Raw genomic sequence first — 14,476 nt, 5'->3', positions numbered from 1 at the left:
TGAAATGTCACTTAATTTAGGACTCTGCTAATTGGACTACAAGCAAGCATTATGAGGAAAAAACACTGGGGGTCATCTACTATGCTTCCATATTTGTTATGCTGCTGTGCCCGCTGTGTGCATGCTGCTCGGTGTATAAAACTCTTGTCTGTATGTGGCAAACAGAGCAACTACATTCAGGGGCTCTGCTCAGTCTGCAGGAAGAAGAAAGGCAGAGAAAAGTAGACAAGGATATGAGAAGAGCACGGGACTGAGATAGATGCCTGCAGAATGTCTGCCAGGGAATTTGGGGGTTTGAGAGCCTTCCGCTGAAGTGGCAAATATTTGAGAGCAATACCTGTCATTTGCCACAGCTGACAACATACTGGAATCCAGCCTGCTTTTAGAGCCTCTGCAGAATTAGTTGGATGGACCTGGCTCGAAGTCTCTTTCAGAGCAAAAACTAATGCCACGTTGGTGCCAGAGTTCACAACTGTATTACTGAAAGCTGAAGCTCTGTCAAGCAGCAATGTTATACTGAAATGGGTGTGTGTGCATGAATCAGCCACTGAAGATGGCATTGGAGATTGCAGTCCAGAATCTAAATTCTTACATTTCACTGTCTATAAGAAAAGACTGGTCACTACCAGTGAGTCATAGGAATAGCTGTCAGGTGTCTTTCCTTTGGTTAAATTGGGGTTTGAGATTCTGATGCATTTTTCTGGTGTTCAGGAGCTGTTCAGGTCTTCTACTGAAGACAGACAGAGAAAAGTTTTATCCTTTGTTCCATAGGCACAAGCAAGCTAAGAGCTTGCTTGTTTGCAAAACAAAGAAAAATTTTATTTGAAGAGAAATAATGGAGCAATACTGGAAGCAGCCTAGATGAAGTGTTGCTTGAGCATTGAAAATGAAAGGTAGTGGCAGGTAACTATGGCAGACTCTGAATGGTGAATTTATTTTAGTTCGGGATGGTTGTCTTTTTGTGTGTATAAAAGGTTACAAGAAGATGTTTTGGGATCTTCAGTTGCCACAATACAATTCAAATCTATGCATACTGCAAAAAAAACATTCTGTGCATAGAAGTAGTTCATGTATAGATGATGATATAGATTGTTAGAAAATATAGCATCAAGCTAGGAAAGGGTTCAACAGAATTCTGGAGTACCAGTAGGTGGGAAATGTATCTTGGAGCAGAAGTGTTGATGTGGCAGGTTAGAAACAGGTTTTTTTTAGTTTTATGGGTTGTTGGCTATGAGGCAGGAATCAGATCAAATGTTTCTTAGAGTTTGAAGGGGAAGCAAATGTTCAGTTGTGGAATAAAGAGAACAATACAACAGTGGGAAAGGAAATTTAAAAATGGAGCAGAGGGCCACTGAAGCGCCAGTAAGACACAGCACAAGATAACGTGCAAAGTACTCTTGGAAATAGTGCAGCCCACGAGAGTCTGTGCATTGTGTGCACGTGTGTTTGCAGACACACAGAGCACGTGGAGGGACAGTCTCAGTCGGCGTGGAGCCTGGGAAGTGGGGGGCAACGACAGAACCAAGTTTTGCAAATAACTTTGAGACACACTGTCAAAGCTTTTTCACTGTCACCAGCAGAGATCTGGTTGTTTGACATAGCTCGGCTGGCAGATTTTTTACACGACATTGTTTAGCACTTATCCTGTGGAAGCCAAGTGAAAATATTAGTGTATAAATCAATACTGGTGCATATCCTAGGGCTCCTAATTTTGCCGGAATGCAAACCAGGTATTTGGGGGTTGTTGGTCTGTTTTTGTGTGAAGAACTCTTTTATGGCAATGTAAAGAGATAAGGAGGAAAAGAAGGCTCTTTTTTCCTAAAGAAAGTGGTCTCCTTTGTGTAACTGCTCTGTTGTTTAATAGGATGTATCTGTTCTGCCAGATCCTTTATTATAAGCATCTTTGCCAAACTCACTGAAGGGAGGAACTCCATTTAAAAATTACAGCGGTGGGTTTGTGAGAGTGAGCAAATACGTGTATAAAGAACAGGGGGAAGGGTGAGAAAAGAGACTCCCTCTACTCTGTAGCCACCATATCCATTGTATGATGCCCAGTGATTCATAGAAGACATTTTAACAATAAATACCGTGTTTCTTTGTATCTGGTGCAGTAACCTTATGTGTCTTAATGACGACCAGTACCTTGGTTTCTTTCTACTCCTGATAATGGTCTCTAGTGTTTGGATTTCTCTTCACTTGCGAATGCATACAAAGACAGGCAAACATTTACAGATTTTAATAGGACTTGACAAAGGTGAGAACTGTTTTGCCTTAGATCTTTCTTGTGAATTCGTTTTTTCCACTAGGTTCCACCTTCAGCCATTTCCGTACTCAATTAGTGAGAAATCCTTTCCATTGGAGAGATCCAGCTCCTCCCCTGGACAGCCTAGAGCTAAAGTTTGGATGCTGGGAGGTGGTGTAGGAATTATACAGTCACCATCTCTACTGTGGTAGCAAATAGGTGAATGCCACTTCTATAGCGCTTCTCCCTAGGTTCTGCTTAAATTAAAAAAAAAAAAAAAAATCAAATGGAGTTTCTTCTACTATGTGTAATATGTCATTGTAGTTTCAGATTGGGCCAGGAGCTTCTGAAGAGGAGACCCCTGCTGCCTGTCCATTGTCGATTTGGCTGGGAATATTGTTTTGCTCCAGAGTGGCTGGATGGAGCCCTGGGGACAGTTGTGGTTTGTCAGCTTTAAAGTTTGATTGCGAAAGTCACTGAAAAAAAGAATGACAACGAGGTTTGTCAAACTGGTGCTTTCAGACCTCACTTTTTGCTTTTCAGACCTCACATCTTTGCTTTGTGTTGTGTTGTGCATTTGCACTGCAGGGAATGGATGTCCCCTTCCAAATTCAGCCCAGAAGGACCCAAAGGCTCTTACTGGGAATATTTCTTCTTTACTTTCTTGCATTTGTGATAACATAATCTCCAAACTGCCAGGAGGAATTCCTTCATCTCTCCTGGAGAAAACCCCGTGGCAGAGGCAGTTTGTGAAGGAGCCCAGAACTGTGTTTGGAGAAGAGAGTGCAGTGTGTCCTGATAAGCCGTGTCTGCCTGTGTTCTTATTCCAGGGAAAAAAGTGCACTACGCCAAGTCTTTTTCAGTTCTTTCACCTAGAAAAGCTCTTCCTGGCACACAGAAAGCAAATGTTTTTTTCCTCAGGTGCCCGGACTGGACTGTGATCACTCCACAGCTGAGGAATAATTTCATTTTTCTAGAAGGAAGCGGGAAAACCATGGACTTCCACGTAAGATTGGTCGGAGAGAAACTTGGAAGAAGTCTTGCAACACGTTTATGATTTATTCTGGTCTGGCATTTGCCCCCTCAATGCCCGAAATCCTGGGCTCCCGTGTGAGGGCCGGGCGGGGCGGGGCCTGTCACTGTCACTGTCACTGTCACTGTCACTGTCACTGTCACTGACCCGCCGGTGCCGCCTGCTGGCGCAGAGCGGTACTGCAGGGGGACAGCGCGCATGCGCATTGCCCAGGGAAGCCCTTTGTCACCTGATGGGCGAAACGGGAACCCCTGAGCATGCGCAGTGTTGTGGAAAAGCGCAGCGCATGTGCAGTGATGTTCCTGACGCGGTGTTTCACGGCGGTACACAAAATACTTTATTAGTCAGCTAAAAGCAGTGGATTAGCAGCCAGAAAGCGAAGAGGGAGAGGGAAGAGTTAGAGTCCAGCACAACATGTGGTCCCCGCCCTTTTTCCCCTGAAATGCCTGTGGACAGCAATAAAAAGCCCCATCACCAGGCTCAGCTTCTCCCTTCTACACTGGCAGGATGCAACAGTAGCAGATAAGTGTGAGCACAGGTACAGAGCAGCTCCATCTGTGGCCGGGCCCTGCCTGAGCTCCTCTTGGCCTCTTAAATGCTTCTCAGGAGGTGGCAGCAGGTGACACTCACATGGCAGGGGCTGCACCTGGAGAAGGAAGAGGGAAATGAGGAGTCAGAGGGCAGATCTGGCTCTGCCCCGTGGGCTCCTCTCCTACCTTCTGGCACCCCTCCGTTCCCTTGCCACAGGGGAGCTCTTCGACAGCCCCCACGTGTGCACCAAAGCCACAGGGACTGCCAGTCTTACCTTTACCCCTGCAAGCAGGTGTTCAGCAGCTTCTTCTGACGCTTAGAGGCACCTCAGGCGAGGCTGGAGCAGCAGTCACTTCCCTCCTGCCGCGAGCATGTCCCTTCCTGGCCTGCCAGCTTCCTCTTGCTTCTGTTCGTCCTTCTCCTCTGACTTTGGGGTGTTTGCTGCAGCTCTGCAGTGCTGGTTCAAGGCACGTGGGGTGACCTGGGTAGGTGTCAGAGCCAGAGCTTAGCAGCAGAAGTGTTCTTGGAGCACCAAGATGAGAAACTCCATCTAGCATCACCACCATGAACTCATGAGCAGCCCAAGCAAGGCACAGGCCACAAAGACACAGCCACTTTAGGGTTTAGTGCCTCAGGGTCTGCCTTCAGAAGGCTGAGGGCTCTTCTTGCAGGGCATCTTGTGGGGTCTCTGCCCTGCATAAGAGGATGTGCCCAGGTTAGGTGGGGTGAGGAGAGGATGAGGCAGAGCCTGCACCCCAAGGGACAGGCACAGTGAACTCGCAGGGATGCTGTCCTGGGTGGGAAACTGCAGGATCAAAAACCGTCCCAACAGCTGCAGGTGTAGGATGCTGGTAGGAGATGCTGGTAGGAAGCCCTGGGGACAAACGGCGTCTGTCCTGTGGTGCCAATGACTCTCAGGCCTGTCAGCACCCCAGAGGGAATGGCTTTGCTCCTGCCTGTGTGCTTGTGCTGCACAGCAAAAACAAGGTTTCCCAGGCTCCAGCCCTCCTGGAGCAAGAGTGGGTTCCACAGGAAGGGGAGAGGAAACTCACCTTTAGGAGCCACGGGACCAGGCTCTCCCTGTAAGGAAAGGACAGAGCAATGACTGGGGTGCAGTCATTCTGCAGGCAGCAGCAGAACCCCTGCAGCCATTGCAGTGATACAGACACAGCTGTGTTTCCCTGGGATGGCAGGGGAGTCAGGCTTGCTCTGCTTGCCCTGTGCCTTGGGGACTCTGCCGTCAATCCCTGTATGTGCAAGACCCCGAACATAGGGCACAGGAGGGAAGAACTGGGCTGCCAGACCACCCAAACCCCCTCATTCCCTCCATCTGCCCCAGGTTACTCACCATGCATTAGCAGACTCCCCACCACACAGGAGGTCCTTGTCACCTCCATGCCCAGCAACTTGATGGAGAGGGAGACCCAGAGCCACACAGTGCAATGGGAGTCTTGGCAAGCAGAAAACGAGCCAGTGGCCCATTGGAGGAGTGGTTTGAGGGCCCCCCAGCTCCAGGCAGCAGCCTCAGGCTCCTACCTGGAGCCATGTGGTCCTGCCCCTGTGGTCATGCAGGGAGCTCGTGCCAGGCACCAAGTAACGCTGCAGACAGTTCTTGAAGGTGGCGTAATTATCCAAATGCTCAGGGTCAAACAGCTGCTTCTCTGGGTGGGGAGACAGGGGAAGGACAGAATCAGAGCAGAAACCATGAGCACCATGTCAGGGTGCCCTTCCAAACCTCCTGATGCTGAGAACACAAAGGCCCGGCCTCCCTGCCAGCTCCATCCCCCAGTTGCCTGCCTTGTCCCCTCACCTGCCATGGTGACCTCCATGGGCACGGTGTGGCACAGCTCCAGGACATCTGAGTTCTCTTGCCTCAGCTTCACCTTCTTGCTTAGCATCAGGGAAGGATCCTGCAGGTATGGAGAAGAGCAGAGAAGTCACCTGCCAGCTGCCTCTGCTTCCTCGGCTTCTCTCATCTTCTCCCCCATCTCTTGCCCTTCAGAGGATGAGCTGCCACACTCTCCACACACAATAGTCCTGAGCTCACACACTAGGCTTCCAACTTAGCTACAAAGACATGAAAGAGGGCTAACACAAAAAAATATTCTGTAGTTTCTTTTCAGGCTTCTTTAAAATAGCCACTTCCTCCCCCCTGAGGCCCTGAGGCCACAAGATCAGCCTTGGGCTTTACTGCAGCCTTCACCTTGGAGATTTTAAGCTTGCAAGGTCTTAGTTTCCCTTACCTCTTCCTCTTTACCCACCTCAAAGACACTTGCAGACTTCCTTGCAGAGTTCATCATGAAAGGCCACAGGCAACTAAACCTCTGCTTCTGGCATCTGTCTGGAAACCCGCTGCTTTCTGAGCCTGTGAAAGCACCTGGTATTCCCCATCTTCTTTCTCCTCTCCTGGTCCTGATCCTTCAGGAATTCCAACACAGTCCAAGCTTTTGCAAAGGGAGGGGGATCTTCAACCTGTGAGCGTTAACACACAAGCCTGAAGCCTCGCTTCTGGCACTTCTAGTGTCTACCAGGTGAGGAGGCACAGCTGGCTTAGCCAAGGAGCTGTCAAGCTCCAGCAAACTCTTAAAGACTAAACCTCTGTGGCAGGTCAGCAGGTGCTCAACCCACAGGTGCTCAATCCTTACCTGTACAGGATCTCAGAACACAGGTAATTCCCATTCCATTGAAATATTGCTGGTTTAAGAGGACCTCACAGATGGTCTTGTCAAAAGCTCTGTCATCCAGGCTCTTCAGCACATTCTCCCTGCAAGAGAGCACGAGCCATCAAGAGTCACACGGACATGTCTGTGCAGGAAAAGCAGCCAAAACCAAGCGGGGGCATTCCTCAGGACGCTCACCTGAAGGCCTGGTACTCGGAGACGACGCAGGGCCCTGATTCCGAGATCAGCCCGCTCAGTCGCGGCCCGGCCCCTCAGCCCGGCCCCGCTCCCCCGTTCGCCTCAGGCGTCGCTCCCGCCGCCGCTGCTTTGGGAACCGGCGGAGCTGTGCCCGCGCTGCCGCAGCCTCGGCAGGTGCTGCTGGGGCCCGGGAAGGGCGGCGGGAGGTCCCCGTTGAGGTCCCGGCCGGGAGTTCTCTGAGGGAAACGGGGAGAGGGCGGGAGCGTGAGAGGACAGCGGGGGCTCGCGGAGCCGAGGGCGGCGGGAACGGGCGGGCTGGGATTGGCGGGGCCGGCGCTGCCTCCGGTTGTGATTGGCTGGACTCACCTGGCCGGTGCTTCCTCAACAGGGATTGGCGGGGCCGGCGCTGCCTCCGGTTGTGATTGGCTGGGCTGGCCCGGCCGTGGGGCATAAATAGCGTGCCCTGAGGGGCTGCGGGCGTCAGTCGGCGGTGGGGCGGGGTGGGGGATTTGGAGCTGCTCCGTCACAGGAGCGCCGCTGCGCCGGGACGGGATCCCCGCAGCTGCTGATCCGGGGAGCGAGGGTGAGCACGGACGTGACTCCCGCGTCTGCCTGGGCCGGCGTCTGGGGGCAGCAGTGTCCTGGGGCAGCGGTGCCGGCCGTGGCCAGGCCTTCCCGCCGCGGTCTGCGCAGCTCGGGCGGCCGGAGGCCGGTGCGGGGCCTGGTGCGGTGCAGGGGACCGGCCGCGGCTACCAGGGGCCGGCGAGAAGCGCTTCTGTCGTTTCTAGATTTAAAGTAGCGTTTAAAATAATCGGGAATAAAGCTGCGGGTTTTGCCTTTTTTGTTTTGTTTTGTTAGAAATAGCTATGTTTTTCTTATTTATGGCATCCTTTTATTATTTTACTCGTTTTAATACATTAGTTTGATTTGGTTTTGTTTTCTTTTGCTAGATATCTGATATTAACTCAGTAAAGGTTGTAGGGCTAGGGCTGAAACAGCGTCTGTGAGCCTGGTGGAGACATAAAGCCCCAGGGTGTGGAATAAGGCCCTTGGCACTAGAGGCAGGCCCAAAACAGTGTGGAACGGTAGAAATGCTGGGGCTGGAGGGTTCTCCCCACGGGAGAAGGGGATGGAGCTGCAGCTCAGGGCCTGCAGGAGATGCCTGGGGGGTTACCAGCCCTTGCCCTGAGGTACCCAGCAGAGGCTGAGGGTGTGGGGGCTCGGAGGGCTCCAGGCCCCGAGAACCAACCCAAGGGCACCTTTTGGGATGAGGGAGCAGGGGCCCAGTGGCTCTTCCCAGCCCCTGGTGCTGCCTGGGGGAGCTCAAGGGGCCTTCGGACAAGTGCTGGGCTGAGACCCAGGGGAAGGGGGGAGATACATGTTGGCCTTCAGGCTTCAAGGTCCCCAAGGTTGGGAACCCAGGAGGGTGGGTGATACAACTAAAGACATTGAAGTGATGACAATGACTGACTTGTGGCCTTATCAACAGCCCCGGGCTGCAGTGAGAAGCAGTAGCAGTTTTAGCTGCAGGCAGTGGGAAGCTGAGGAGCTGGAGCTGAGACAGCAGAGCTGGAGGAGACACAAAGATGGTAGGCTTTGGGGTAAAACCCCTGTGGGGCTGGTCTAGGGAATATGGAGCCGGGACGGGAACTGCAGGCTGGAGCTGAAATCGCTGTAAGGGCTGGGGTAGGAACTGGAGAGCTGTTGCTGCATTGAGGATTAGCAGGTTGGGGCTGGAATATGGGAACAGGAGCTGAGCTGAAACAACAGAGAATAGAGCTAAACCAAAAATCATACTCTGAGAACCACAAGCAGCATGATGTGCCACTGCTGGGAAGATGTGGAGACAAGCAAAACAGAAGAGCTGGCAGTGAAATAAAGCTTGTGGGACTGAAGCTGAAATCACTGGGGCCAGAATGAGGACTGCAGTGCTGCAATTGCAATCACTGTTCAAAGGGGATAGTCAGTGTAGACCTTAGAAGTGACCATGGAATGGGACACAAACTGAGGGGCTGAAAATGGAATAAAGATTATTGGGATGGAGGTGGAATGGCGTTTCTAGAGCTGAAGCTGAAACCACAACTGGAGCCAAAAAAAGACCCTGTTGTCTCAACCTGGAGCAGCAGCTACACCTGGCAGAGGCACAGAGAAAAGAGGATCTGGAGCTGGAAAAACTGAGCTGGCAGTGAAATAAAGCTTGTGGGTCAAGAGCTGAAACCACTGGGGTTGGGAAGGGGACTGTAGGGCTCAACCTGAAATCACTAGAGGGGTGGGATAGAGACTGCAAATGGCATTGAAACTGTAGGGCTGACATAGAGACTGTAGGATTCATGTGCTGATATCACTGTAGGCCTGTGATATCGATGTTTGCACTGCCTATTGTGACTGAAAATGGAACAGGATCTATAGAGTTGAAAAGGGGATTGCTATAAGATTGCACCAGAAATCTTGCAGGGATATTGTCTGGGCCTGTGATAGCCACTGTAGGGCTGGAGCTGAAATCACTGTGGGGCTGGGATTGTGAGAATGGAAAGAAACTGCCGAGCTGAGACAGGGACTGAGATGCATGGTGAAATGGTGGAAGGGCTGGCATAGTGACTGTGGGGCAGGGATGGGGACTGTAGGGCTGAAGCTGAAAAGGACTGTGGGGCTGGGATATTGACTCTGGGGTGGACTCAGTGATGGTAGGGGGGAGCTGAATTGTTGCAGAGCTGGAGCCAAGACAAGGATCTGTAGCAGTGTGCTTTTTAGATGGTGGAGCTGCTACCTATATCCCCATAAGCATCTCCTGTGGAAAAGCTGCTTGGGGAGGATTCAGGCTAAGCAGTCAAGCTCACATCACACAGGCCACAGCTGGGTTCAGCCAAGAGAGGCAAAAAGGGACTGTTTGTATGATAAATTATTCTAGCAAGGTTTATTCCAACACACCAAAGGGATCAGGGACAAAAAGACCTGGCCATGTGCTGTGCACAGGCCTAAATAGGGATCAGGAACCAATGGTCTAAGGGCACGGGGGTGCTACTAAGAGCAGGACAGGGGTCAGTGATCTGTAGAGGGGACAGGACCGGACACTGGGATACCACCACCAACAGAGAAGCAGGGAAAGGAGAAACCACGAGGACCAGGGGCATGGGGAGAGAAGAGAGTGGGGCAGAGCACATTGCAAAGCACCATGGGGAAGGACTTTCTTTCAGCCTAGGCAGGGAAGACTCTGTGGTCTGTCCTTCCAAGGCAGGACCCTGGGAATTGCCCCAAGGGGTTCCAGGGACTCCACAGGTGAGCAAGCAGTTGTTGCTGTGTGGGCAACCAGGCCTCAAATGATGAATTCTTGGGTCTCCCATGCAGCCTCATTCCCCTTCCTGCAAAGGCTATGTGTGAGCTGTGATGGCACTCAGGGGGTTCACCCCTACTGAGCTGCTGCTGCTGCAACCCCTGGACTGACCTACATGCCCATAAATCTTACAGCAGGTGATGGGAGGGAGAGCTCACCCTGTGCTTCCACCACCAAAATCCCCCAGCAGAGGCTGTGGTCACAAGAAGCAGCACCACAATAGTGATGCTGACGGTTGGGGCTGTGCTGCGGTTTTCTGGGACTGGGAGAGAAGAGGGCGACTGTGTGAAGGTGGCAGCGCCACTCAGGAGCTGCCCCTCACGGGGCCAGTGGCTGCCATCTGCAGCCAAGAGTGACACCTACCCCATGGGATGAGAAGGCTGCGGGTGCCCAGGCTCTGGTGGCGCACACGGCAGACATAGCTGTGCCCATCACGGGGGGCCACGGCCAGGACACTGCGGAGCTGGTGGGTGAGGTCAGCGTTGGGCAGGATGGGGCTGGTGTTGAGCGCCGGGCCTGGGGGCACCTCCTGGCCATCCTGCAGCCAGGCCACGCTGATGGGACGGGGGTAGAAGCTGGTGACGTGGCAAACAAGCAGCAGCTGGTCTGGGCTGGGGGTGCGGGTGAAGACCGAGGCCACAGGCAGCTCTGGGGAATGAGAGCAAAGGCGTGGGGCAAGTCCAGTGGGGCATGGCTGGGCCCCAGTGTGGGGGTGGCTGTTGCAGGGTCAGGGTGGTCTCACCTTGTCTCTCCAGAGCTGCCCTCCCGTACCTCTTCAGCCCGAGGAAGTTGCTCTGGCATATCCAGATGGAGACAAAGTGCTCCAGGAGCACTCTGACACACCTCTGCTTGTTGAGGCTCTTGCTGACCAGCTCTGCCACCTGCGATGGCTGCCGGGCCTCCCAGCACTATTTATCTACCTCAAAAGCTACGAGGTCTCTGCCACCCCAGCCAACATTCAGGAAGCCCTGGCTTGTGGTATTGGGGTACAGCACACAGCCTGCACAGAACTGGACCACCAATGGGTCTGTCAAGGGCAAAGCCAGTGGAGAAGTCCCATGAGTGTGGGACATGGCTGGCGTGAGGTGGGGTGTGGCTGAGGGCACATACAGGAATTTAGTAGAAAGCATAGAGTAAGGTCATGCTTCAGGAGACACCAGATACCCTGCAAGCCCTCAGGCCCCTGTAAGAATGGAGTGGACACCGATGTGGGATGCTTGCTTAAAAAGAATTCTGTTCCCAAAATATTTGCCCCCAGTTTTCTCTTCCATGATTTTTGCTCTGTCAATCCTGCAGTTCCAGTAAATTTGGTGGCAGCTTTCTGACACACAGGGGGTTCCTTGTGCCAGATGCCAGGAGCTCTGAGGGGTATTTTTGGTCTGCTGCCCTACCCACTCCTGCTAGTCATATGTCCCAGCAGCTGCAGGGTTTCAGAAGCTGTTGCACCCTGTTAGATGTCCCCCAGATGCCATCCCACTAGGGAGGAGTCCACAGCCAGAACCTGGGGAGAAGGGCTCTGGCAGGGCTTGTTCCTGTACTCACTGTGCTCTTCTGTCTGCTGAACTTTGTCATGCACAAATCAGATGATATTGCGCAGAGCAATTTTGTACTGGGACATGAACTTTTCCCCGTCACCTTCAGCTGCAGCCTGGCTGACCCAGGGCCAGTGGAAGCGGATGCTCCAGGTAGCAGGATGCACTGTTAAGATGGGTATGTCCCCTACAAGTGTCACACATGACACCTCAGCAGAGCTGATGTTGGCAAAGAGGCCAGTCAGGAGATACTGGATAACCTGCAGTTCTGCTAGGAGAGAGGATGGAGACAGGAAAGGGTGCAGGAAGGAGATGACTGGAGGTGATAAAGGAAGTGGAGGTGCTGGAGGAGGAACACGGGATTCAGATCAGATAGTAAGAAATAAATTTTTTATGTGAGGGGTAGTGAGACACTGGCATATGTTACCCAGATGTATGGTGGATGCCCCATCCTAGGAAACATTCAAGGCCAGGTTGTCTGGGGCTCTGAGCAGTGAAGGAGTCCCTGCCCATAGCAGAGAGGTTGGACTGAATGGCCTCTAAAGGTCCTTTTCACCCCAAATCATTCTGCGCTTCTATGATTTTATGCTCTTCATCCTGCTCAGGGTTGCTTTCTTGTCTGAACTTCCTCTGACTTCACTGCTCTTTTTCCTTCTCTGTTTTGCTTTCAACAAAGTGGTTGTCTGCTGTAGAAGATTTAAGGTATTTTATTCCCTCCCTTCCATGCCTCCCTCCCAGCTAGAGCTGTGCAGAGCAGACGAAGAGGCACCGCGCTGCTCATTTGGGGTGATGTTTCCCTCCAGGAGAATCACCTGTGCCAGGACCTGTATCTGCCAAAGACCTGGACATGGTACAGAGGATAGAGGATGGTTGATAGGAAAGAGCATTTTTGTCCAGGCTTGGGGCTCCCTGGTAGGGCCAGAACACCAGCCCAGCCCAGAGATCAGTCCTGCCTTTCTGTGTCTGATGCTGCCTGCCCTGGAAGCATAAAGTCTCATGGGCTTGTGGTAAAACTCTCTGTGTGACAACAGCACCCAAAACACCCTCTGGCAGATGCAGCTCCCTAACAAATGAGAGGCTCCTCTAAGGGGCCCTCAGCACCATGTGGAGCTCAGATCTGCCTGGCACTCATGGGCTCCCTGCAGGGAAAGGACATCTTTCAGGGAAACTCAAGCCCCAAGGCCTGTTTTGGGACCACTGTTGTTTCTTCTGCCTGTGTGCCCAAGGCTCTGTGTTGGAGCTGGTGGGGCAGAAGTCCTGAGCTGGAGGCAGGAAGAGAGAGGGTGAGCAGGGACAAAGCATGCTTGGGTGGTGCATGGTGGGAGGTGACCCTCTGATGCTGGGAATTATCTGCTCCCCCATACGGCCCAGTGGCCTGGCCGTGCCTCCCCTGAGTGAACTTGTGAGGTCCTCTGACAGGGCAGGGGGATGAGAATGGTTGAGGTGAGCCAGGGCCCTCACTTACCCTCTGGGTCTGCCCACATCCCAGGGGGGAGGATTGGGAGAAAGACGAGGAGGAGAAGGAGGAGGAGGAGGTGAGGGGGCTGCACGGTGCATGCGGCAAGGCTGAAGAAGCAGCAGCAGTGGCTGTGGGATCCCAAGCTTCAAGCCAGCCCAGCAGTCACTGCGGCAGCGCTCCACCGATTGGAGAACCAGTGTGTCAGGGAGGGGCCCAGAGCTCCCAAGCTGAAGGCTGGGGATATGTGGGAGGGACAAAAGCTGAAATAAGGTCTTGAGCACGAAGTACCTGACAGGCTGGGGCTGGGAAAAGCTCAGCCAGAAGGAGAAGACAGGGCAAAAGAGTCCCAGGAAACAGCACGAGGCAAAAAAGATATTCAAGCTGGGTTTTCCTGACACCCCCTCCCATACAATATTACATTGTCCTACCCCTGTTCTTGTGAGATGCATCAGCACCAATGGAGGGAACGATGGCTTTTGGATTTCTGTCCTGACTGGAGAAAGATGGTCTCTGTCCTCTCAACCCCTATACAGGGAGAAAGGACACTTTGGGTCACCCCCTCCCACTCCTGCCACTTCCAGCTCAGGGGAGGGGCTCCCGGGGAGGAGGTTACAAGCTGTTCCACCTAACCCCAAGCTGTAGGACACAGCTGGAGAGCCCCAACTCTGCTCCAAACACTTGGGGGTGGGCCTGGCAACCTCCCTTTCCTTCCCACCAGCTTTGGTGAGGAATCCGGTCCCCCAACCCCAAGAGCCCCCTGTGCATGGGAACAGAAATGATGGGAGCCATCCGCCTGCTCTGTCCCACTGACACCGGTGTCCAGTGCTGGAGGGATCATGGGATGACCAGAGTCAGGCTCTCCCCCACGATGTCCCCAGTCGACTGCTCCTCCCTGGCTCCTACCCTCAACCTGCAGTTTCTCTTCCCCTTTTTGGGGTGGTGCCTGCACTGGGGGTGAAGGCAGAACCAAAACCGTGAATAAGGGTGAGTCTGAGGGCTGCACCTCGGTAGCATCCCAATATACTGAATACTTTTGCTTCCATGGAGCTGTCCCAGAGAGAAGTACGGATGCTGTGGTGGCCTGGTAGGCCCAGAAATGACACCAACTTCCCCAGCAGCATGACACAGGGGATGTCCAGCTATGCCACTGCAAGGTCACTTCCTTCCCACTAGTCCTAGCCCTGGAGGAGAGCGTTTGGCTGTCAGGATGGCAAAGCGCAGCCATGGGGCAGCCAGGGAGGGAAGAGATAAGGGGGCTTTTGTCTCTGCAATCCTGTGAGGATGTCCCCATGGTCTTGTCCCCATGGTCTCCCCTGAGATGAGTGCTGGTCACTTTGTGCTGAGCAGCTGAGAGGCCGTTTGCAGCCCGGTGTCCTGTGAAGGTGCATGTGACACTCCCGGTGTCTGAGTTGCTCACAGGACAGGACCAGGCACCCGGCTTGTGCAGGCTGTCACAATGTCACAACCCCCTCAGAAATTCCTCCAGCTGT

The 14,476-nt window shown here is 53.1% G+C and overlaps 1 protein-coding gene and 1 pseudogene across 2 annotated transcripts; both read right to left on the bottom strand.

Annotated features, from left to right (window-relative positions):
- Window positions 1-3,624: 3,624 nt before the first annotated feature.
- LOC310919439 (uncharacterized protein) lies at window positions 3,625-6,736 on the bottom strand. The gene is made up of 6 exons (XM_083878804.1): window positions 6,452-6,736; window positions 6,068-6,278; window positions 5,617-5,716; window positions 5,343-5,467; window positions 4,081-4,886; window positions 3,625-3,921 (listed from the first exon to the last, which is right to left on the bottom strand). The coding sequence occupies exons 2-5, from the start codon at window positions 6,104-6,106 to the stop codon at window positions 4,620-4,622; spliced, it is 531 nt and encodes a 176-aa protein (XP_083734930.1). The 5' UTR covers window positions 6,107-6,278; window positions 6,452-6,736; the 3' UTR covers window positions 3,625-3,921; window positions 4,081-4,619.
- Window positions 6,737-9,926: 3,190 nt separating this feature from the next.
- Window positions 9,927-13,435, bottom strand: LOC310915654 (T-cell surface glycoprotein CD1b-3-like; annotated as a pseudogene). Its single transcript has 7 exons — window positions 13,415-13,435; window positions 12,993-13,071; window positions 11,538-11,798; window positions 10,738-11,022; window positions 10,359-10,643; window positions 10,154-10,251; window positions 9,927-10,022 (listed from the first exon to the last, which is right to left on the bottom strand). The product of its transcript is annotated as a T-cell surface glycoprotein CD1b-3-like (transcript).
- Between the last annotated feature and the right edge of the window lie 1,041 nt (window positions 13,436-14,476).

This window comes from Zosterops lateralis (assembly GCF_965231275.1).
Source record: "Zosterops lateralis genome assembly, chromosome: 1".
NCBI lineage: Eukaryota > Metazoa > Chordata > Aves > Passeriformes > Zosteropidae > Zosterops > Zosterops lateralis.
This window is presented reverse-complemented; position numbering and strand designations above follow the sequence as displayed.

Coding starts and splice junctions, on each gene's coding strand:
- LOC310919439 (XM_083878804.1), bottom strand. CDS start 6,106: ATGATGAACTCTGCAAGGAAGTCTGCAAGTGTCTTTGAG. Junction 5,717..6,067: donor AGTCTGCAAGTGTCTTTGAG/GTGGGTAAAGAG, acceptor CCATACCTGCAG/GATCCTTCCCTGATGCTAAG. Junction 4,887..5,342: donor GCAGGACCACATGGCTCCAG/GTAGGAGCCTGA, acceptor CTTTCCTTACAG/GGAGAGCCTGGTCCCGTGGC.